Genomic DNA, 22,110 nt, shown 5'->3' with positions numbered 1-22,110 from the left:
AAAAAAAATATATATATATATATATATATATTGCAAATGTCAGTCTAACTAAAATAAGCAGATATTAAAATAAGCATAATATTACATTCTACTGTTTCCTGTATTTAAAGACCAAAAATACAAGAAAAGCTCATAATTTGTCATTTCTATGTGTTCCACCTGTAGTCTGTTATACAGGACATTTTACAGATGCTATTTCTGACTCCATCTTGGTAATAGTTTAGAATCACTAAAGGGGATTGGGTGGTCATCACAGAGGAAATGAAATATTAGAAAATATTTGACTATCTTATTTAGGAAGTGCGGAATATTTGTTGACTTTCTGAAATGCAATAAAGCTTGTACTTTATCTCTCAAAAGAACAGACAGACAACAATGAGTGTTTTCTATCTTAGACTGACCATAGGTTTCCGGCATTTTTATATCATTTCTGCTTTACTACTTTAAAATCAGAGTAGATAAATAGTATCCTTGGGGGGAATAATTTACCTTCCTTTATTCTCCACTCTGAAGAGCACATACTTAGAACTCCATAAATAATAAATAATGTAACACATGCTGACCTTAGAAATTTTGAATTTTTTCAGCATGTCTTTCAACACTCCACATTTTAACTTGTTGGCAAGAGCCCTCGTCTTGGCCCTGCCGCAGATCTGTGATGCTTTCAGAGATGACTTGGATGTTACCGTAATGATTTGCAATGTCTTGGTCTCCCTCCCACACCCCGTTCCAGGAGCGGCTTCTGCTCTCCCTGCTGCCGGCTCACATAGCCATGGAAATGAAAGCCGAGATCATCCGGAGGCTGCAGGGCCCCAGAGCCGGCCAAATGGAAAACACAAACAACTTCCACAACCTGTACGTCAAGCGCCATACCAACGTGAGGTACGCCGCCCTGTTCTCGTTCCTCGGCAAGGCTGGGGGGCCGCTCGCCAGCCTGGGGACATTTGTACCTGAGAGCTCACACCCCACAAAACCCTATCTCCTCTGGAACTGTGAACGTAGTCCCCACTCCGCTCCCCTCTTGCTGCCTCCCGGGGCCTTCACAGGCAGATAAGGAAGTAGAATCTTCTTCACTTTACTGGACTCTGTTGTCCAACGTGGCCCTGCTTTCTATGGCTGACCTTCCATCACAGAGGAGAGAGAGGTGGTCAGTGGGGTCCATAATTCTGGGAGCACCATGGTCAGGTTTCTTGGCATCCCTAGAGCCCAGGACTCTCGGCTTCGTAGTAAGACTGAAGGAGGGGGCCGGTGGGCTCTTAATGCGAGACCTGATTCCTCAAGAGGAGCTTGGCAGGGCCAGGGTCTCACTGAAGCAAGCACTTCCTGTCCATCAGGAATGATGGGTTTCTGGAGTGTGGCCAACCAGTGACCAATATCACAGGGGACTGATGTGCACCTTAATTAATAAATAGTGCAAGTTCCTGCTTTCCAAGTCTGCCGTAGGCCCACCTGCTTCCCAGGGAGCCATTCCTGGAATCACAATATGTGGAAAACTAACATGTTATCAGCATGGGATTGAGATCTGGAAGGAGAACCATGTGGGGTCTCCTTCTCCCCTAGCTCCAGAGGGGAGCCGTGTGAGCCCTCACTTCAGCATGGGGGGCATTTCTTCCCATGCTCCCCGTCTTCCAGCTGCAGCAGAACGCGGCCCCTCGAGACCTGGGTGCCTGGTCCCTCACTGTTCTCCAGGCCCACCCAGGCCTCATACCACTTCTTTGGGGGTTTTCCTTACATCCATTCAACTGTATTGCAGTAGTGCTTTTTATTCTTGCCAGGTTCTCTCGATAAGTAACTCATGCATCTGGCCTCATTCATTCCGCCTTGATGTTATTACCCACCCTCTTCAATAGTTCAGGAACAACAACCACAAACACAACTACAATTTGCTGAGCATTGACTACTGGGCCTTTTGCTTTCAAGCCCAGATCCTTTCCAGTGTATGACCCTAGCTTCCAGTCTGGTTGCTGCAAGTCAAGGATTTTTTAAGTTTATTAATAAGAAACAAATTTGACTACATTTTGCCACTACAATTTAACTGCAGTTTAACTACATTGCTGACACACATCTCATTTTGACCCCAGATTTTGGGAAAGATGTGTAGAGCTAGTGATACATATGGCCCAAGCATACACAGAGCTAAATCTATAATGAGAAATGCAAATCGGGAAAGCAATAATAGAAAAATGCTGTATATCCGTGAGAACTAAGGAAGCAGTGGATAAATGAAGAATCAGGGTTAAAAAAAAATTTTTTTAAGTCCCTACCATTTTGAGGGATTAAAAAAAATGTATTTCAAGAACTTTCGCACCTGTTAAGGAGTCAGATTATTTAAAACACTGGCCTGCCTTCAGATTTTTAAGCATGTCACCTAAAGAATTAAAGAAGAAACATTCTCATGGTATCCGACAAGGTGTATTATACTAGAAATTGCCCTTTCCGGCCTTAGCTGTCTGAAAATCAGCAATATCCCTCCTATCTGAGGAAAGAGTTTTAAGTCACACACGCAGTATTTGACACATGTAAAGATAAATGCAGCCTGTTCTAAACAGGGTCCGCGAGTATCTTTGAGTCTCTGTGAAATAATCTGGGAACAAAGAGCCCTATAAAAACGACTGATAATACCACCAACCTCAGGCAGGTGATGAAGGCTCCCCGTGCTGCCTGTATTTGCTACCAGTTTCTGTGGAACAGAGGACCCCAAAACCTTGTGGCTTCAGACAACAGTAAGCGTCATCTCATGGAGATGCAGCTTTGCCTGCTGCTTCTGGCTTACGGTCTTTGATGTGGATTCAGGCCTGGTGTCCGTCGGGCTGCTGGTGGACCTGCCTTCGAGGCGGCTCCTCGCATGGTTTGCAGGAGTCCCGACTCTTGGCTGGAGGTCTCAGGTTGTCATCACGGGTGGCTCGAGTGTCCTCACAACACGGAAGCTTGCTTCCCCAGAGCAAGGGACCCAAGACAGAGCCAGGGGGAAGCTGCAGTTCTTTTATGATCCAGGCTTGCAAAGTCATCTCTGTGATTCCTGTAGCATCCTCTTGGTGACACAGATTAACCTGAACCAGTGGAGGGTGGACAGTACAAGAGAGTAAGTCCCAGGAGGTGAGCATTTCTCTGGGGCCATCTTGGAAGCTGACTACCATACTGTCAAGGCGAAGGATTAGAGAAGCAGCTTCAAGTGCCTTCAGAGATCGTCTAGAATATGTTTGCGGTGTCAAATGAAATTTAAATTCACAAGTATAGTTGGGACACTAAAGTAACTTAAATACGTAAACTTAAAAATGTAAAAGCATACCAAAATCTCATGGCGTACCAATTATTTTTGCTAGAAATAGGAAAACGTGACTTTTTCATCCTGGGCAGGATAAGCAGAAGCACAGAAGCAGACAAAGTAAATGGATATCGTGGAGAAGTCTAGTCAATACCTGTGAGATTTCGAGAGGGTTTCTTATGAGAATTATTAGGTTTGTAGACAGTAAAGATCTGTTAACTTTTAGTTTTGCTTTGGCCGTTCATTCGAAAAAAATGTTTTTTCTTTGTTACTAACAAATCCTAGCTGTTTACTTTCTGAGGATGATAATGATGTGAATAATCATGAGGAGGAAAAGAGGAGTTCCTAGATGGAAGGGCAGCAGCTCTCAGCTGCTTTCCGAATCTTCAGCATCTTGCTCTGCATCCTGCCAGTAGGGCTGAGGCGTTCACAAACCCATCCCAGCTTTGCAAAGGAGCCCAGGTCCCGTAATCCAACGCCACCATCCAATTCTGAAAGTGGCCCTTTCTCCCTTTCACAGCCAAGATTCTAGAAAGGTTGTTCCTCACTCTGACGTATTTCCTGTTCTCTCTCCCTCCTCAAATCCTCAGCCTCTGCCATCCACCCCCACCACGTCACAGAACTCATGCTCGCTCAGTTCGCCACCGTCTTGCTCCCGGATCTGAGTGTGAGTTAGTCTCTGCATCCTAGTCTCTGACGGCTCAGTATGGTTGGCCAGTTGACCTTGCCCTCCCACTTAAAGAATTCTCCCAGGCCATGGACTCCATGACATCATACTCCTTTTCTCTTCTTACCATGTCCTTTGCCATTTTCTCTTCCCTAAATGTAGCCTCTCTGTAAGTGAGTGTTCTCAGAGCTCTCTCCTAGCTCCTCTCTATTCCCTCCACTTCTCACTCAGGACTCTGATTACCATCTGCGTGATGGTGAGGTGCAGACCTCAGCTGGGGCGACTGGGGGGCTCAGTCGGTTGAGCATCCAACTCTTGATTTCAGTTCAGGTCGTGATCTCATGGGTCATGGGATCGAGCCTCGCATCGGGCTCTTTGCTGGATGTGGAGTCTGCTTGAGATTCTTTATGTCCCTCTCCTTCTGCCCCTCCCGTCTGCCCCTTCTTTGCACTCACTCTCTCTCTCTCTAATAACTAAATCTTAAAAAAAAAAAAATGCAGAACTGAACCATAGCTTTCCACATTCACCTAATGTGTATCTTCTTCTCGGACGCTCCGCCAACACCACCATCAGACTCAACACGACCAGAGCTGAACTGGTCATCTCCCCCTACAAGCTCGTTTTGATTTGTTCAGAGCTAGGTTTGAGCCCCCTTCTCAACCAGAAACTGGGTCTTCATCCTTGATGGCTCCCTCTCCTAGACACCTTGCCCACCATGTCTGATCACTAATCACACTTGGTTCATCCTTACTACATTTCTCCCGTATCTGTCCCGTTCTCTCCATTTTGCCTGACGATACCTTCCCCAGGGCCCTTCTGGATGAAGGGGCTATGATTCTAACTGACCTGCGTGCCTCCCAGGTTGCTGTGGCCAGAGCGATCTTTCTGAGGTGGCCATCTGGTCAGATCTAGGTCAGGTACCCGAGTGATCCCACAGAGTACCCTGCTTCCTTTCCTATAACCCTTTGCACATGGCACCGCAACTACCTGTTTACATTTTGAATCTCCTGGCTGCCAAAGTAACTTTTGGACCATCGTAAGCCATTTACAGCTGGCCTATCTGGGGGTGCCTTCACCCACTACAAGGTTGGACCACAGGAAGCACGGTGGATGTTGTCGACAAGAAGGAAGTGGGTTCAGCCGCCCATCTGCACATTCTCCCTCCCAACACTGCCTTGGATCAGACACTCTCTCAGCTTTTTCCTCTTGGACCAGTCTCAGCATCTGTGATCCCTGCTACTACAGGGTACCATGGGGGGAGTAGGGAAGGTTTGATGGTACCATCTGAACAAAGTGGAGAGTGTGAAAGCCCCGGCAGCCCTGATTTTCTTGGACCAGAGTGTTCTCCCCCAGCTTTTGTCATCAGCAGAGGAACAAGTCTTTCCTCCAAGGTGAAGCCACAGCCTTGTGCTTGGCACTGTGAATGGAGTGTGGCCAACAGCAGAGATCCAGCTGTTTTCTGCCTCAGATCAGGCTGGCCGGTGCCACATTACTTTTTTTATTGTGGCAAAATACACATAACATAATACACTTTAACCATTTTCAATTGCACAGTGCAGTGGCCTCAGGCCCCTTCCCATTGTTCTGCAACCGTCACCACCATCTGTCTCCAGAACTTTTTCTTCATCCCAGACTGGAGCTCAGTACCCATTCAGCAGCAGCTTCCCTCCTCCACCCCCGCCTCTGGCACACACCTTTCTAGTTCCTGTCTGTATGGTTTGACTACTCTAAGTATCCCATGTAAGTGGAATCATACAGTATTTGTCCTCTTGTATCTGGCTTATTTCACTCAGAATCTTGTCTTCAGGGTTCATCCATATTGCATCATGTGTCAGATTCCATTTCTTTTAAAGACTGAATAATATTTCATTGTATGGATATACTATATTTCTTTATCCATCCACCTGTTAGTGGATGTTTGGGTTGTTTCTACCTTCTACTACTGTGAATAATGCTGCCATGAGCTTGGATGTACAAATTTCGCTTGGAACCCCTGCTTCCTGTTCTTTGGGGTGTATCCCCAGCATGGAACTTGGTCAGTCGACTGGTCATCTGTGTCATTTATTGAAGAACCACCATACTGTTTGCTAGAGTGGCTGCACCATTTTCCATTCCCACCAGTAATGCGCAAGGGTTCCAATTTCTCCACACCCTTGACAACACCTGTTACTTCCCGTTTGTTTGATAATAGCCATCCTGATGGGTGTGAAGTGACAGTCAGTTTTGTTTCCCGGTACCTCTTAAACCCTATTATCTGAATCTCCAACTGCCAACGGGACTTTCAGGCTTCTTTGTGAGGCCTTTATGCAAATCAGAAGCGTGTTGTCGTATGGACAAGCGATAATGCACATCCTTGTGCTGTTTCCCTATCCTGACCCTTGAAGGTTAACGAAACACAGACACAGCTCTGAGAAATCTGACGTCCGCCCCACTAGCGTGTACGTCCCACGGAGGGAAGCTTTCCCGGACTCCTCACCAGCTGATCCCCCCGCCACACACACACACTTATTATTATTGTGATTGGACGTTGCTAGTGTCCTTCCTTATTTGTTTAATGCCTCCCCCCAACTACCCTCTGAGCTGCAGGGAGATGGACCGTGTCTGCTTCATCCTGGCAAGGAGTAAGTCATTCAAGACATTTTGTTAAGTACTCTTTCTTTTAAGAAGATTGTTATTCTTTCTTCGAATCAGTAAAAACACAATTTGCTTCTTTTAGTTTGCTTCGTCTACTTTAGGAATTCTTATAATGCAAATGCACATAACGGTGCAGATAGAAGTGTGGTCCATTGATATCTGAATTAAGCCAGTGTGGTGAACTCTCAGGATGAACACCGCATAAACCAGGGAGGGTGGGGAGGACTGGCCGTGAGGGAATAAAGGTGATCAGTTAGAATGGACTAGAATGGACGGGGTGCATCATGTGATTTTTTTCTTCTCCCATTTTAATTATAAAAACTCGCATCAAACAAAAAACATTTTTAATGGGAAATTTTGGCAAAATGTTTATGTATTTCCTATCCAGGGAGATGACATTTTTCTTGTAAAATACAAATATAAATGTAAAAAACTATATCCTCTTTGAAGGGAAAAAAGTATCATTCCTTCTTAACAGATACAAGCTTACAAACACTGACCCCTTTGCTCCCACAGCATCCTGTATGCTGATATTGTTGGCTTCACCCGGCTGGCCAGTGACTGCTCCCCAGGAGAACTGGTCCACATGCTGAACGAGCTCTTTGGAAAGTTCGACCAAATTGCAAAGGTGAGTATTAGTGAGTCCCTTCTACTTTGAGGATTTATAAAATCTTGGCTTACTTTTTCTCTGGTCCCTTATCAATTCTTTGTGTTTTTTCATCAAGCACCGTTTAGGACTGGTGTTTAGGGTTTATTTGCCATTGGGCTGTGATGAGCCTCATTTCTCTGGGATGAGAAATGTTGTAGCATATAATTAGCACATGTTTGCATCTATTTTTAAAACTTCTGCTTATAGAGAGCTCAGTGCGCATATAGTAAATAGACTCAAGATGGTGAGTTTAAGAAGCACATCCCTCTGCATGACGCTGTTCTAAGTTCCTCTTTCTAGGCATTTTCATTTCAGGAGCTGGAAACATGATTGCCTCTCATCCAGTCGTAACTATTCATGTATTCAGCACCCTGGAAGAACCCCTAAAATAGGGTGCATGGTTCCCACTTAAGCCCTTTATTTACTGTTGTTTCATTGATATCCACTGACCCTTGTGCCACTTGAGCAGAAATATGAGTTCCGTATTTGCTGTTCATATGCTCATGGAGAGGAAATGGTGACAGGCAATCTAAAACCATACTAGAACTTGCATATTTACTGGAACCATGAGGGTTACCAGTGGGAATAGTGATAAAAATTATTTCCTTCCTTGCCAGCTCTTCACTTCCACCTCCTAAAGCATTGCCGGTCAGGCTCATTCTTCCTTTGAATTATTTCCAGCAAGAAATACTTCATTATGCTTATTAAAATGAATTATTTATGTATGGAAGTTGGTCCCAAATTTAGTTCATGGCAAGATTCATCTCACTTTTAAACCATACAGAACATTCTAGGCAAGCCTCCTAGAAATAAATGTGACTTGCGGATGTTCACAGGGTCACTCCTGGGTCAGGCTCCCCGAGAGGTGCCTTCTGTTGCCTGCCTGACCATGATGGATCTCACTGGGGATTTTGAAACAGCAGTTAGAGTATAGTACTGCTTTCTTCCTTTTACCAAACCAAAGGAAGAGGTTGAGTTTTTTGGGTGCTCATTTTTAGAAAAAAATGATTTAAAATTTAAATAATGGCTTAAAAGTTTGAATTAATAAAAGGTCACTTTTGTCACATCAGGAGGAAACAGCCCTGTCTTGGTGGGTGACAGCATAGCTCCAGGATTGACGTGGCATTCTCCCTCTGTGCAAGTCTCAGTGTCTGAATGTCCCCTTTATAAAGACACTAGTCATATTGGATTGGTGACCCTCTCTACTCCTGTATGACCTCATCTTAACTAATTATATCTGCAGTGAGGTCAAGTTCACACACACCAGGTGTTAGGACTTGAATATATGAATTTGGGGAAGACAAAATTCATTACTCATAACAGAAACACTTAGGTGACCGTCCGTTATTCTCTGATAGTTTGAACAAGGGAATATCCAGACAGTATCAGAGTATAGCCTAGGATGGCTTGGTCCATTCATCGTTAGTCACAGAGGGAGCATGTTTTGGGAACCAGTTCATGCCTCGTGTTTAAATAACATGGAGGTGGACAGCATCATAAGCAAACAGATAGCTCGGCCAATTGAGTAAATTTTACATAAAGCACATAGCTGAGCTAAGGAACTCAAAATCGTACACTTAGTTTTAAACCTTTTAAATACTTTATTGAGGTATAATTGACATTTGAAAAACTGTACATATTTAATATATAAAATGTAATGAGTTTGAGGATAAGCATACGCCTGGGAAACCATCACCACAATCTGTGCCATAAACATATCCATATACAAGTGTCCTCTTGCCCTCTTTATTATTGATGATGATGGTGTGATTAAAACACTTAATTTAAGCTCTACCTTCTTAGCACATTCTGAAGTATACAATACAGTATTGTTACCTATAGATACCATGCTATACAGTAGATCCCTAGGACTTGCTCATCCTACATAACTAAAACGGTGTGCCCTCTGACCCATACCCCCCATTTTCCCCCTCCTTTAGGCCTGGCAACCACCAGTCTACTCTCTGCTTCGGTGAATTTGACTGTTGTAGATTTCTCATATAAGTGAGATCATGCCGTGTCTATCCTCTGGATGTCCTGATAAAGTCAGGCTTATTTCACTTAGCAAACCAAGTTCAACAGCATGTTTAAAGGCCCGTAAACAATGACCAACTGGGATTTATTTCTGGGATGCAAGGATGGTTCAACACACAAGTCAATCAACATGATAGACCACATTAACAGAATGAAGGCTAGAAATTACATGATCAGTAGATGCAGAGAAGGCATTTGATAAAATTAAAACACCCTTTCATGATAAAAACTCTTAACTGATAATATACAGAAGAAACTTACCTCAGCATAAAAAAGCCATATATGAAAAGCCCATTGCTAACGTTATACTTGATAGAGGAAAACTGACAGCTTTCCCCTAAGAATGGGAACATGGCAATGATGCCTGCTCCCACCACTTCTGTTCAACATAATCCTGGAAGTCCTAGCCAGAGCAAGTAGCAAGAAAAAGAAATGAAAGTCATCCAAATCAGAAAAGAAGTAAAATTATCTCTATTTGCAGATTATATGACCTTGTATGTAGAAAACCCTAAAATGTACACAAAATATGTTGGAACTAATTGACCGAGGTTGTGGGGGTGGAGTGGGGGTACCTGCATGGCTCAGTTAGTTGGGTGTTGACTCTTGATTTCAGCTCAGGTCACGATGTCAGGGTCATGAGATTGAGCCCTCACTCTGCACTCAGCTGGGAGCCCACTTCTTTCCTTCTCCATCTCCCACTGCTCCTCCCTCCACTCGCATGCACATGCTCTCTCTCTCTCTCTCAAATAAATATTTAAAAAAAAAAGAACTAATGATGAATTCAGTAAAGTTATAGGATACAAAATCAATGTACAAGAACCAGTTGCATTTCTTTATACTAGTAGTGAAGTATCTGAGAAGGAAATCAAGAAAACAATCCTATTTGTGTTAGCATGAAAAAGAATAAAATACTTAGGAATAAACTTAACCAAGTAGGTGGATGACTTATACACTGAAAACTGTAAAACATGGATGAAAGAAATCTAAAAAGACACAAAGAAATAGAAAGACATCCCATGTTCATGGGTTGGAAGAACTAATATTGCTAAAATGTCCATAATACCCAAAGCATCTACAGAGTCAATGCAGTTTCTATCAAAATCTCAGTGGCATCTTTTACAGAAACAGAAAAAACAGAGACCCCAAGGAGCCAAAGCAATTTTAAGCAAGAGGAACAAAGCTGGAGGCATCACAATTCCTGATTTCAAAATGAATTACGAAGCTGCAGAATCAAAACAGTATGATCCTGGCATTAAAAACAGACACACAGACCAATGGAACAGAACCAAGGGCCCAGAAATAAACCCATGCATATGTGTCTATGGTCAACTGATCTTTGATAAGTTTGTCAAGAATTCACTTTTGTTAATCTCAGTGTGTTCTAGGTTCAGAATATCCATGTAGGAAGTATGGGACAGAAGACCTATTAGTATGTCATTGTTTGCCTTTTTATTACTGCTAAGATTTTTAATCCGGAGTTACTAAGCACACGGTCTCCAGCACCATAGATAAGGGTGAAAATATGCCCTAGCCTGTGCGCTCGCTATCACACAGGGAAAGAATATGCAAATCTTCAACAAACCTAACACGCATTTAAGAACAAGAAAATCTTATGTTCATTTTATTATTTCAGATCTGTTCAGTTTATACGTAAGCCTGCGTCAGTGTTAAGAAGGAAAAGATCTGTGTTTGGCACATCTTTGGGGTTTTTTGCTTCTTTTTCTTTTGCCTTTCTTTTTCTTTTTTTTCCTTAGTGACAAGTCTATAAAGTAACTAGAAAAGTTAGAAATGCCTGTAGGATTAATGCATATGAATGAAGCTAATCTCAATATCATAATATAAAAACAACCCAGCCAAGAAAAATAATGAGTCCCACTTCTTATTAAAACAGTTTAACTTAAGGTCAGAATTAAGTTTTAAATTACTTGGCAATGTTGAATGGTGGCTTATTGTATTATGGAGATGTTTATCAGAATCTACGTTCTCAGGTAAGAATCTGCTTCAGCTTTAAAATAAATGAAGAAAACCATGAGCATAGTAGGGAATAACATAGGATTCTAAGTCCAGTCGAGTTCTGGTCATCATTCACTGTCCTGGCAGATTCTGTTCGGCGTGGAAGATCTCAGTGCTTGGGATGTTTGGGCTGGAGAGAATGATCCTGTCATTATACTCCTCTGCTACTGTTAAAAGTAAATCATTCCAGAACATTCTCTCTGCTTTCCTTTCCTTCCCTTTTTCCTGATTCTTCCTGCTTTGGCCGATGGGCATGTGGGTGAGGGTGGTTCATTCTTGTTGGGTCATGAAGGGAAACCCAACCAGTGCTCATTTCTGTCCCCACAAACCCGAGGTCACTGTGATGGTATCAGTGGAACTAGCATTTGATGATATTCAGAAAATCTAAACCATTGTCTAAGTGCTGAGTGCAACCGAATGCTGTGATTTCTTCTTCCAGGAGAATGAATGCATGAGAATAAAAATTTTGGGAGACTGCTACTACTGTGTGTCCGGACTTCCTATATCTCTCCCGAACCATGCCAAGAACTGTGTGAAAATGGGGCTGGACATGTGTGAAGCCATAAAGTAAGTGTAAGGCTACTATTAGTAGGATCCTTTTTAACTGTTTAAGAATCTTGAGTTCTCATTCTCACTCACTGCTATTTCTGTTTTTCTGTCTACTGGAATTAAAAACATTATTGAACCTTTAAATATTAAGTGTGCAGAGACCCAGCTATTGGCGTGTGAGTAACTCAGTCCAAAGTAAGACTTCTGCAAGTGTATTGTTATGGTTAGCCTTAGATTACAGCAAGACCGAGGTAGAAATCTATGGGCAAGGAGAGTTTAGGTTGTTTCCAAAGTGATTTTTTTTTCATTTATATATCTTCTCCAATCTTAAGGAAAATGTCTGTCTTACCATCTGACAAACGGTTTCTTTTTTTTTTAAGTTTTTACTTAAATTCCAATTAGTTAACATACAGTATATTAGTTTCAGATGTACAATATAGCAATTCAACACTTCCATACAAACAATTTCTGACAAACAATATGGCTACACTCAAGTCATCAGGAAGAAGGTAGTTTTTACCACCAGATTGCAATTCATGTAAAATTCCAAAATTATTGCATCGAGTCAAAAATGCTCAGCTCTATAAATTTAGTTTCAGTTTATATACATAGAGTATGTTTTCTGTATTTATAGTTTCTTTCATCTTAATTCTGGAGAAGCTATACTTATGTCGAATAGTGTTACAGTTGACAAGTACCAGATAAAAGTGAGAGGTACAAGATTAATTTTTGTTACCAGTGCCATAATATACTTCTTTAGTAATGCCCGTGGGAGAAGCCAGAATATTCTTATAAATGGTAAAAGCTCTTGTTTGTTGATTATATGATTGAAAGATTTTAGTGTATTGGGTTTTTTAGTTGCCTATTTTAGTCAAGTGAGTTTGCTCTATCCTGCACACATTATCGATCTAAACAGGATGGGAATTATATCGTTGATGCTTTATTTCATTGTTTCCGGTGTAGAGTAAATGGGGCTCTTGGTGGGAAAGCAGCGAGTCAAGCTGTCACATGTTTAGCCGTCATTTATGTGGGTCACATGATGAAGTGAACTAAAAAGGTTTGTGGGTGGCTTTGCCAGGGCTGTCCAGAGATAAACGATGAAGCCCACACTGCCTCCAGTGAGTAGGGGAGCTCTCAGTGGTCCAGATCCTCTCGGTCAGCACCCGTGGCCACGGACCACTGTGGACAGATCAGCCTTGCGAGGCAGGTGAATTAAGTGGAATTGAAGAGAGAACAGAGATGGGAGGATTAGTCAGTGTGGCCTCCGCTTCCACACGAAATACATTGTGTGGGAATCACCCTGTCCCTCCTGCTTCTTCCCCAAAGTAACCCATTTGTCTTCTCTGACATGAAAGATATTTTTACTTTGTTTCAGAAGTAATTAACTATTTCCGACACCCTGGGTCTAGACAGTGCAAGTGAATCTAATCAGTAAAACTAATCGGCTTTCTCAAATTCGTAACCTGGCCCTGGAGGCAATCTCGGTGTGGTTTCCAGCACATTATGAAATGGGTTCTAGCGGGAGGAAGGGTTTTTTAATGTACTTATTACTATGTGCATCAATAATATATTGGATAGCTAAAGTTTGATTTCTGCTTTTGAGTCAGCTGTTTCCCAGTTCTGTTGTGTTTACATTATTCCAGCACGTTGAAGAGCTTTTAGGAGAAAGAATACTTACATTCTGCCCGCTGGCATTTTTTTCTGTTATATTTTTTATCATGGTAAAATAATACGTAACTATTGCCCCTTAACATTTTTACATGGACAATTCGGTGGCATTGAGTACATTAAAATTGGGGACAACCTGCGCCACGGTCTACTTCCAAGACCTTGTCATCATCCCAGACAGAAACTTCATACTCATTAAGCAAGAACTCCCCGTTCCACTCTCTTCCTAGCCCCTGGCAACCCCTTTTCTACTCTCTGTCTTTGCAAATTTGCCTTTTCTAGATGATTCATATTCGTGGGATCACACAATATGTATTAGTTAATGTTTGGCTTATTTCACATAGTGTAATGTTTTCATTACATTACACATTGTGGAATGTGTCAGTTCTTCATTCCTTTTAATGGTGGAGTAGTTAATACCCTGTTGTACGTGTATACCACGTTTTATTTATCCATCCGTGATATCTCGTGCAGAGGTAATATCGCATGTGTGCAGAATCTCAGCAACATTAGATTTGAGGAAACTTTCCAGAACTCTTGCTTATAACTAAAGATCAGGCAATGGTTGTGTGTCTCTGTGCTCTGCACTCATTGACCAACGGCGTGCACATTCTCTCTCTGTTACAAATCACCTGTTCAGCTTCTATGCGTTGGACGAAGTGATCAGTAATGGGTTGTTTTCTTGCACTTCCCATAAAGGGCAGGAACAGAGAGGGCATCTCAGCAAATGTCAGGAATTCTTTGTTCTCCTAACATACGGGGGCAAGTATTTCCATTCCCGTGTGTTGAGCCATAAGATGAGGATGAGTGTGAGAATTCTAGTTTTTGAAGGTGGCGGAGAGATAGAGTAACCTTGGACTTGGAATTTCGCCACATTACCTCAGGTTTTTCCTAGGAACCAGCAACATGGATCCCGGAACGCTGGGCTGTACTTCTCCCCCGTGTTCGGACCTCCACACGTGCCCCGCACCTTGTTGTCGTCAGCCAAGGCACCGCCTGGAGCGCGTCAGCTGCGGTTTGGAATAGTCCCAGGACTCAGGGAGATTTTTTTTTCCCTGTCATGAAAATGTAAACTGTTTGTAATCGAGGCGGTGATATGCAGACCTGACTTCGTCAGTGATCAGGGTTCCTCTTAAACTGGAAACGTGCCTTCTGTTGTCACAAGCTTTAAGCAACGATTTCAGGATTTTTCTATAGATCGGGTTGCATCCAAATGCAGTAAAGCATGTGGTCAGTCAGTTCATTTGACCCCTTGATGAACCCATGTTTCTAAAAAAGACACAAAGGTTTTATTTATTTATTTATTTTAAGAGTTTATTTATTTATGTGACAGAGAGACAGCCAGCGAGAGAGGGAACACAGCAGGGGGAGTGGGAGAGGAAGAAGCAGGCTCCCAGCGGAGGAGCCCGATGTGGGGCTCGATCCCAGGACTCTGGGATCACGCCCTGAGCCGAAGGCAGACGCTTAACGACTGAGCCACCCAGGCGCCCCTGGAGATGGTTTTAAAGATGGTATTATGTGAAGCAAGATAAGTCAGTCAGAGAGAGACAAATACCATATGATTTCACTCACAGGTGGAATGTAGGAAACAAAACATAGGGGATGAACATAGGGAAAGGGAAGGAGAAATGAGATGAAAACAGGGAGGCAAACTAGAAGAGAATCTTAACTATAAGGAACAAACTGAGGGTTGCTGGAGGGGAGGTGGGTGGGGATGGGGTAACTGGGTGATGGGCATTAAGGAGGGCACGTGATGGAAGGAGCACTGGGTGTTATATGCACTGGATGAATCACTAAATTCTACTTCTGAAACTAATAATACAGTACGTGTTAATTAAATTGAATTTAAATTTTAAAGTTTTTTTAAAAAGTCATATCATTCACCAGTCAGTTCTCTCAAAGTGGCCAACTATAGAGTGTGTCATCCCCCCTTCTTTCCCTCTTGACTTCCTACTGAGCATATCTGGTCAACAGAAATGTCATGTGGTTGGAACTGTTCTCTCTCAATAACAGAAAATCTCAAGAACAATTACAGGTTCAATGGCAAATTTTTCAGGATCATTATCTCCCAAAGACAGAAGCACAGCAAACCCTTCAGAAATGACCTGTGTCAATTAGTAAACTTCTGCCAAATGTCTATGTGGTACCAGACCCTGAACCCCCTGATGGATATACAGGTGTGTGTCTTCACAGGGCTGACTCTGAGAGCAGATGTGGACACAAGCAGGGAGAGCTGACTGCGTTCAGGGAGGCTGGAGCCCCAAGGAGGGGTACCTACATCAACCTAGAAGGAGGGACCAGAAAGCCTTCCCAGATGAGGTCATGCCTCAGCCACTGATGGAAAGCAATGCCACCTGGCCACATGATCCATGTGCCCTGTCAGGGGAGGGAGGCTCAGGCAGTGGGAACCATCGTGAGGAAAGGCCCAGAGTTGAGGATGATATGGTGCCCAGACAGCCATAAGCGCTCATTGCTGATGGAGGATGGAGCGACAGGGGGCAGCCCTCAGTGTCATGTGAGGCTGTGGCCCACCATGTGGGCAGGAGTGAAGGGGGGTTTGGATGACTTGCATGGTACCAAATAGGTTTGATCTTTTTTGTGAAAAAACAGAACAGGGTGATAGGGAAGAAGGAAGGGATGGCAGGAGAGGAGATGGGAGAGGAGGGAACAGTTTTGTAGATTCTTTCTTCAGGGGGTCATTTCTTTTTACATCATGGATCCATTTCTTCTTGCACTTCTAATCACTTTCAGCACGCTCAAGTGATGTCGCTGTATCATTGGAGCATGACATCCATGCCACTGGCATTTTGAGATGCTTATTTACTGCGGCCCACACCTGGTAACCTTCGCCCTGCTGGGTTGCCATCGGTGTCCTCGCTTTCCTCCACATGTGCTCTGGGGTAATTCTCTCCGTGTACCTCGGACACCTCCCTGTGTACTTCTTTCGTGGTAATATTTCATTGATAAGTACATTTAGTTGGCAGAAATACGTAAGCTTTTCCATTTTCCATAAAGGAAGTTCTTCATTTGTCCCTGCAAATGAGTTACTGATCAGGTCCTAAAGTATTTTTTAAATGATTGTTTTTAATTAGTTTCTTTTTAACGATACCTTCCTTACACACGATTAAAACTTTTTAAAGAGTTTTGTTGGTGTTTTTGTTAAAGACTGTGCACAATGAAACGCTTTAAACTCATGGTTAATTTTTTTTGAGAAATTCCTGTTCAGGCTGAAGTCATTAGGCTCAAAATACAGCGTATTATCTCTTATCAGCAGAAAATATTCACTGAGACGTGCATCGTGCTAAGTGCTAGAATGGTAGATGGCATCTCAGACTGTTTCTGACAGTCTAAGCCAACGTCACATGATTCTAATGTGAAAATTCGGAGCAGGTGTCAGCACATGATAGGTGCCTGATACACGTATTTGTTGAAAAAGCCAACGCTACAGCTGAAATACTGCATCAGAACCAACAGGCTGGCTGGATGTGGCTGTCATAGCCAGGGCCGCGGAGCTCTTGGTCTAGTCTGGGAGCAGCCAGAAAGAAAAGGCCTTTCTCTGGGCCCAGAGCAGCAATCTTCTGCCACAGGAGGGAGTCATGACTCTATTTCCAACAGTCTCAAAATTTCTGAGTAATACAGTGCCCTGAAAATTGGCCAAGAGTCAGAGGAAGAGGAGGGTGTTTCCAGATGGTGATGCTTCTCTCCTTCTCTTCAGGAAAGTGAGGGATGCCACTGGAGTGGATATCAACATGCGCGTGGGAGTGCATTCTGGGAACGTCCTCTGCGGGGTGATTGGTCTGCAGAAGTGGCAGTACGACGTGTGGTCACATGACGTTACCTTGGCCAATCACATGGAAGCTGGAGGGGTCCCTGGGTAAGGCCAGTCTGGATTTCTCTCTTCAAGCTGTCGACAGGGTTAGAAATGCTAGGCGAGCGGATTGACAGCTGACTGCAAGGTGTGTGACAGTTTCTGAGGCCTCTCTCAGCATCCTGTGATGCCTGCCCAGTGGCCCCTTATGTTAATTAGATAAACATGACTGTCAGGTCTCAATTCCACCACCCCACGGCCCATGGTCAAAGACTGTGGATATCGGTTCCTGAATTACTTGTATCTGTTTGCAAATGTGTGAATAGTGACTGAGGTGAGAGGCGTTTTACAATGCAGTGCAGATGTGGCGTTTCCCTGTGACTGGTGGCCTCTGACGCCGGCACTATTGAAATGAGCAAACTGTAACATCTCCCTCCGGTTAGAAGAGTGTATTTCAGACAGGAGAATTTTGAGGCACGTGCTATGATTTGGAGACGCATGGAAGCAAGCACTGAGAAAGAAAATCTGTACTTCTATACGCATCAGCACACTCCCTAACATGCCTTTGGCAGGTGTTTCAAAAACTACGCTCACACACAAAACTTCCATATGATCGAGTTTTATTTGCCGTAATTCACCCCACCCACCATGCAGGTTTCTGTGAGCACAGAGAAGCCCAGAATGTTAGTATCTCGTGACCTCTGTGCGCATCTTTCCAAAGCCCTGTTTAATAAAATAACCTGTTTTACGGTCCATTTTACCAAGAACAAAGAGCCTTTCCTTCCTCTGGGGGAGAAGAAATTATTTCTGAAATCGCAAATAAATAGAAAAACTTTCATGTCTATCCTTACCTGTCTTGATTGTGGTTTTAAAATGGAATTTCAGACGTGTTCACATTTCTTCCGTCACCCTGGAACACTTGAACGGCGCTTACAAAGTGGAGGAAGGAGACGGTGACATCAGAGACCCGTATTTAAAACAGCACCTGGTGAAAACCTACTTTGTCATCAACCCCAAGGTCAGTACTATAGAGAGTCTATAATGAGCTTGTGACTTCTATGATGAGGATAGAAAGGGGCAAATTACTGATACAGATAAGTGTTCTTAGTCAAGAATCTTTGCTGGTCTTTGCCCCTAAAATGACTTTAAATGCATATGGCAGTTTGATTATGGGACATGTTTTATAACCATAAATTAAAATATTTATTAAAGGAACAGTTGAAATGAATTGCTTGCTCCTATGGTAAGGTTACTGTCTGAAGGATGGGTTGTAAGTGTTCGTCAATGTATACATTAGTCCACGATGCTTCTGGAAGTCCCTCTGTGTGCCTATCCTGGCAACTGGGGGATTACAAAAAGAAAGTTTTGCTCAGGGCTTCAGTTGATAAAAATGTAATGAGATAAAGAAGGATGAACACAGAAGAAGAACGAAAGGAAGAAATTTCTAAAAGATTAACCCCTAAGTGTCACTGTGCAGACGTGGTTAAGTTTGAGGCAGTAAAATCCTCCGTTACCTGGAAGACTCGCCAGCCCACCCAGAGTTAGGAGCTGTCCCCTACTCTGTTCACAGCAGATGTCAGGCCCGAGCAAGGGCTTCCAGCTCTCATTTCTCGTAGCCCTTCTCAAGTTCCTGCCAAGTGAACATCACTGCTATTTACGGATTAAGAATCTGAAGCTCCTAAGGGTTATGTAACTTTCCTCAAATCACACAGCCGGTAAACGGTGTGGTCTGTCTGCAAGAAACACCTCTGAGCTGTCAAAACCAGTCTCGCAGGATCAACAAGGTCAAGGGCACGGAGGCTCACTGGTGGAAGCCTCCCTGTGACTCCGGGTTCACCTTTGGCCGCGCACTTCCAGCTCACCTAACAGTTGAGCTGGAGACAGACGAGTCAGTCGGGAAGAACTGTGGGGTGATGGCCGGGGGGGGGGGGCAAAAACAATGTGAACAGAGAACATCGCGTTCAGGGAAAGAACACCTGAACACAGACTCGTAAGACCATTTCACATCAGGAAACAGCCCCAGTCTCTAACAACTGTCCCTTTAGGAAACCACAGTCATCAGGAAAAAGTTGAAACAGAGCAGCTCGTCTTGTTTAAGAGTTTACTTTGTAAAAATGCCCATTAAAATGGCTGTTATTTTTTCCTAAGTTTAAATTACAGGTGTCTTTTGCTCTCTGGAAAAAAATCACTGAGCTCAGCTTGTAACACTGGAAACCAGTCATACTGAAGGAGGGAGGGCAGAAGCCATGGGGGTGACTTGGGGGGCATCCCAGAGTCGGGGTGAGGGAGCAGGGAGGAGAAGGTTGGCCCCTTTGGTGTGCCAGGGGTAATGCTTTGTTTCTCACCCCAAGGGAGAACGAAGGAGTCCTCACCTCTTCAGACCTCGCCACACCCTCGATGGAGCCAAGATGAGGGCCTCTGTGCGCATGACCCGGTACCTGGAGTCCTGGGGGGCGGCCAAGCCCTTTGCACACCTGCATCACCGAGACAGCATGACCACGGAGAATGGCAAAATCAGCACCACGGTACGCTCTCCCTGTGCCCTGCAGCGCCAGAGTGCCAGGCCGAAGCCAGTTCCCAGCCACAAAAGGCAGTCATCTCCTGCCAAGATAACTTGGGTCTGTAATGAAGCAAGCTTACCCCTTCTCCTTGGGGAGGCCCCTTGCAAACAGCTATCCGGGTGCGAATGAGGGCCAGGCTCGCGTTGCTAAGCGTTGGAACCGGAGTGATTTTACATGATAACTTTATAACCCAGGACCATTGTATTTTCTTGTTATTTCATTCAGTTATTAGCAACTGAATACAGTTGAACTTCTGTGTTTTTGTCCTGGCATTTTGTTTGTTTGCTGTCACGAAGTAGAAGGCCTGGGCATCTTTGTCAAAGAGCAGAGGAAGGCGTGATGCCCTTGCAGGTTGGATCAGCCCACCCAGACTGTCTTTCATCATGGGAATGTTCAGGCCGCGTCAGCAGCAGTGAAAGTTCTACTGTGTAGCTCTTACTTACATCACTCCAGCTGCCAACAGCTCGCCGAGTGCCAGAGCTCCTTCCAGCAGGCCCACTTTCAATAGGATAGTGAAATGCAGATAGAAAATAGAAAGACCCACAGGGGGCCGGAAAAGTAACTACAGCGAAGCACTTAGAATAATCCCAGTAGCATTGTTAGATTTTTAAAACGACTTCTGAGTAAAATTTCATGTATAATGGCGTTAATTGTACCAGGGACGCAGTTGAGGCAAAAAAGACAATGGAATGTTACCTAATCCTCATCGGGTGATGAGAAGAGATCCATCAGGTTGTCAGGTGAAAGCAAACTTTTCCAGTCTCCCTGTGCCCCCTGCCTCCCAGCAGCCCACCGTGACGACATCCACGCCCCCCAGATCCACGTTCTTGTTTTGACTTCGTTCGATCTCTCCTCTCAACTTCCCTGGTGTTTTCTCCCAACTAAAAAGTAAATGTGATCGGACAGAAGACCACATCCATTGTTTGACCAGGTCGCCAGGACGGCTCTGAGAGCAGTTTGCTGTCTATTGGAAAGAGAGACCGTCAGTAGCAAATGAGTAAACAAACAGACACCTCCCCGACTGAGCCACCCAGGTGCTCAAGTATAGGGTATCTTAAGAAAACCCCAAGGCTTTGTTTAGTACAAGAAGCCCATACAGTTGTTACTTGGCTGCGTCCCATACTCACTTTGAGAAAGATCCCAGCGTCATTCTTTTTTTTTTTTTTTTTAAAGATTTTATTTATTCGACAGAGATAGAGACAGCCAGCGAGAGAGGGAACACAAGCAGGGGGAGTGGGAGAGGAAGAAGCAGGCTCCTAGCGGAGGAGCCTGATGTGGGGCTCGATCCCATAACGCCGGGATCACGCCCTGAGCCGAAGGCAGACGCCTAACCGCTGTGCCACCCAGGCGCCAGGGTCAAACAGTGTCATTGCCGAAAGTGATTTCTTTTACTTAATCCCCTGTGCAGAACTGCATGGACTCTTGATTCAGAACTGATAGAGCTGGTGAATAATGCATTAGTTCACTTTATGTAATACGTGCTCGCCTCAGCAGTACATACGCTTTACGTAATAAGACTTGGAGTCTAGTGATTTTTTAAAAAATACCTTCCCTTTCACTAAGCTAAATACATCTCCTAATCTAACGCTGGAGATGAAGCGGAGAAGAAAAGTTTCTTTGGAGCCACTGGAAGCAGCTTTGTTTCAACTTTTATTTTCATTTCTACCGCAAATGGATAAAAGTGGATCTTCTGGGGTTTTTTAAGTGTGTTGAGCATTTGGCAGCCTGTCCCCCACTGATAAACTCTGAGCAGCATCTCTGTCTCTGTCCTTTTTCAGAAACTACCAGCACTCCCGTGTCGGATTGTTCTTTTCGATCAATGAGTCGTGATTTTACGTACTTAACCGAGGGAGCTGGTGTCTTCCCGGCCCAGTTCAGGGATAATGCTTGATTGTAGATTTTGTGGTGCTGTTTGTGCTTTAAAGCACTTTTTAATATTTATCTGATGCCAGACAGGATTATCAGCTGTCTACAGTAACTAACAGTTACCTGCAAAGCCCTTATTTGAAATCGTATCTGCAAATATCAGGATGTCAGTTTAAAGCTCCAGACAACAGTCCTGATATTTCCAACATCCCGGATTTATGGATGACACCAACATTCTAAGTATCAGCTGAGGTTTTCATCTTTTTCACATTTATAATTAAACTCCTCTTCTCCACGGGGGTAATTGTTACCTAAATGACGCTTTCCATGATAAAAGAAAAATGATGTTACACATGGCTATCACTGCAACATCATTCTCTGAAGTATGTGTTTAGA

At 43.7% G+C, this 22,110-nt stretch overlaps 1 protein-coding gene across 1 annotated transcript in view; it reads left to right on the top strand.

The window, feature by feature from the left end:
- The window catches only part of ADCY2 (adenylate cyclase 2), a 387,226-nt gene that overhangs the window by 263,549 nt on the left and 101,567 nt on the right, over nt 1-22,110 (top strand). Inside the window, exons 5-10 of the mRNA XM_040630559.1 lie at nt 734-882; nt 7,083-7,194; nt 11,702-11,829; nt 17,195-17,353; nt 18,173-18,305; nt 19,639-19,812. Of these exons, the coding sequence (XP_040486493.1) occupies nt 734-882; nt 7,083-7,194; nt 11,702-11,829; nt 17,195-17,353; nt 18,173-18,305; nt 19,639-19,812 (855 nt within the window). The remainder of the gene's footprint in view (nt 1-733; nt 883-7,082; nt 7,195-11,701; nt 11,830-17,194; nt 17,354-18,172; nt 18,306-19,638; nt 19,813-22,110) is intronic.

The sequence above is a fragment of the Ursus maritimus genome, unplaced genomic scaffold (genome assembly GCF_017311325.1).
Source record: "Ursus maritimus isolate PB19 unplaced genomic scaffold, ASM1731132v1 scaffold_15, whole genome shotgun sequence".
In the NCBI taxonomy this organism is placed as follows: domain Eukaryota; kingdom Metazoa; phylum Chordata; class Mammalia; order Carnivora; family Ursidae; genus Ursus; species Ursus maritimus.
Note: the sequence above shows the minus strand (reverse complement) of the source record. Positions and strands in the feature narration are given on the sequence as shown.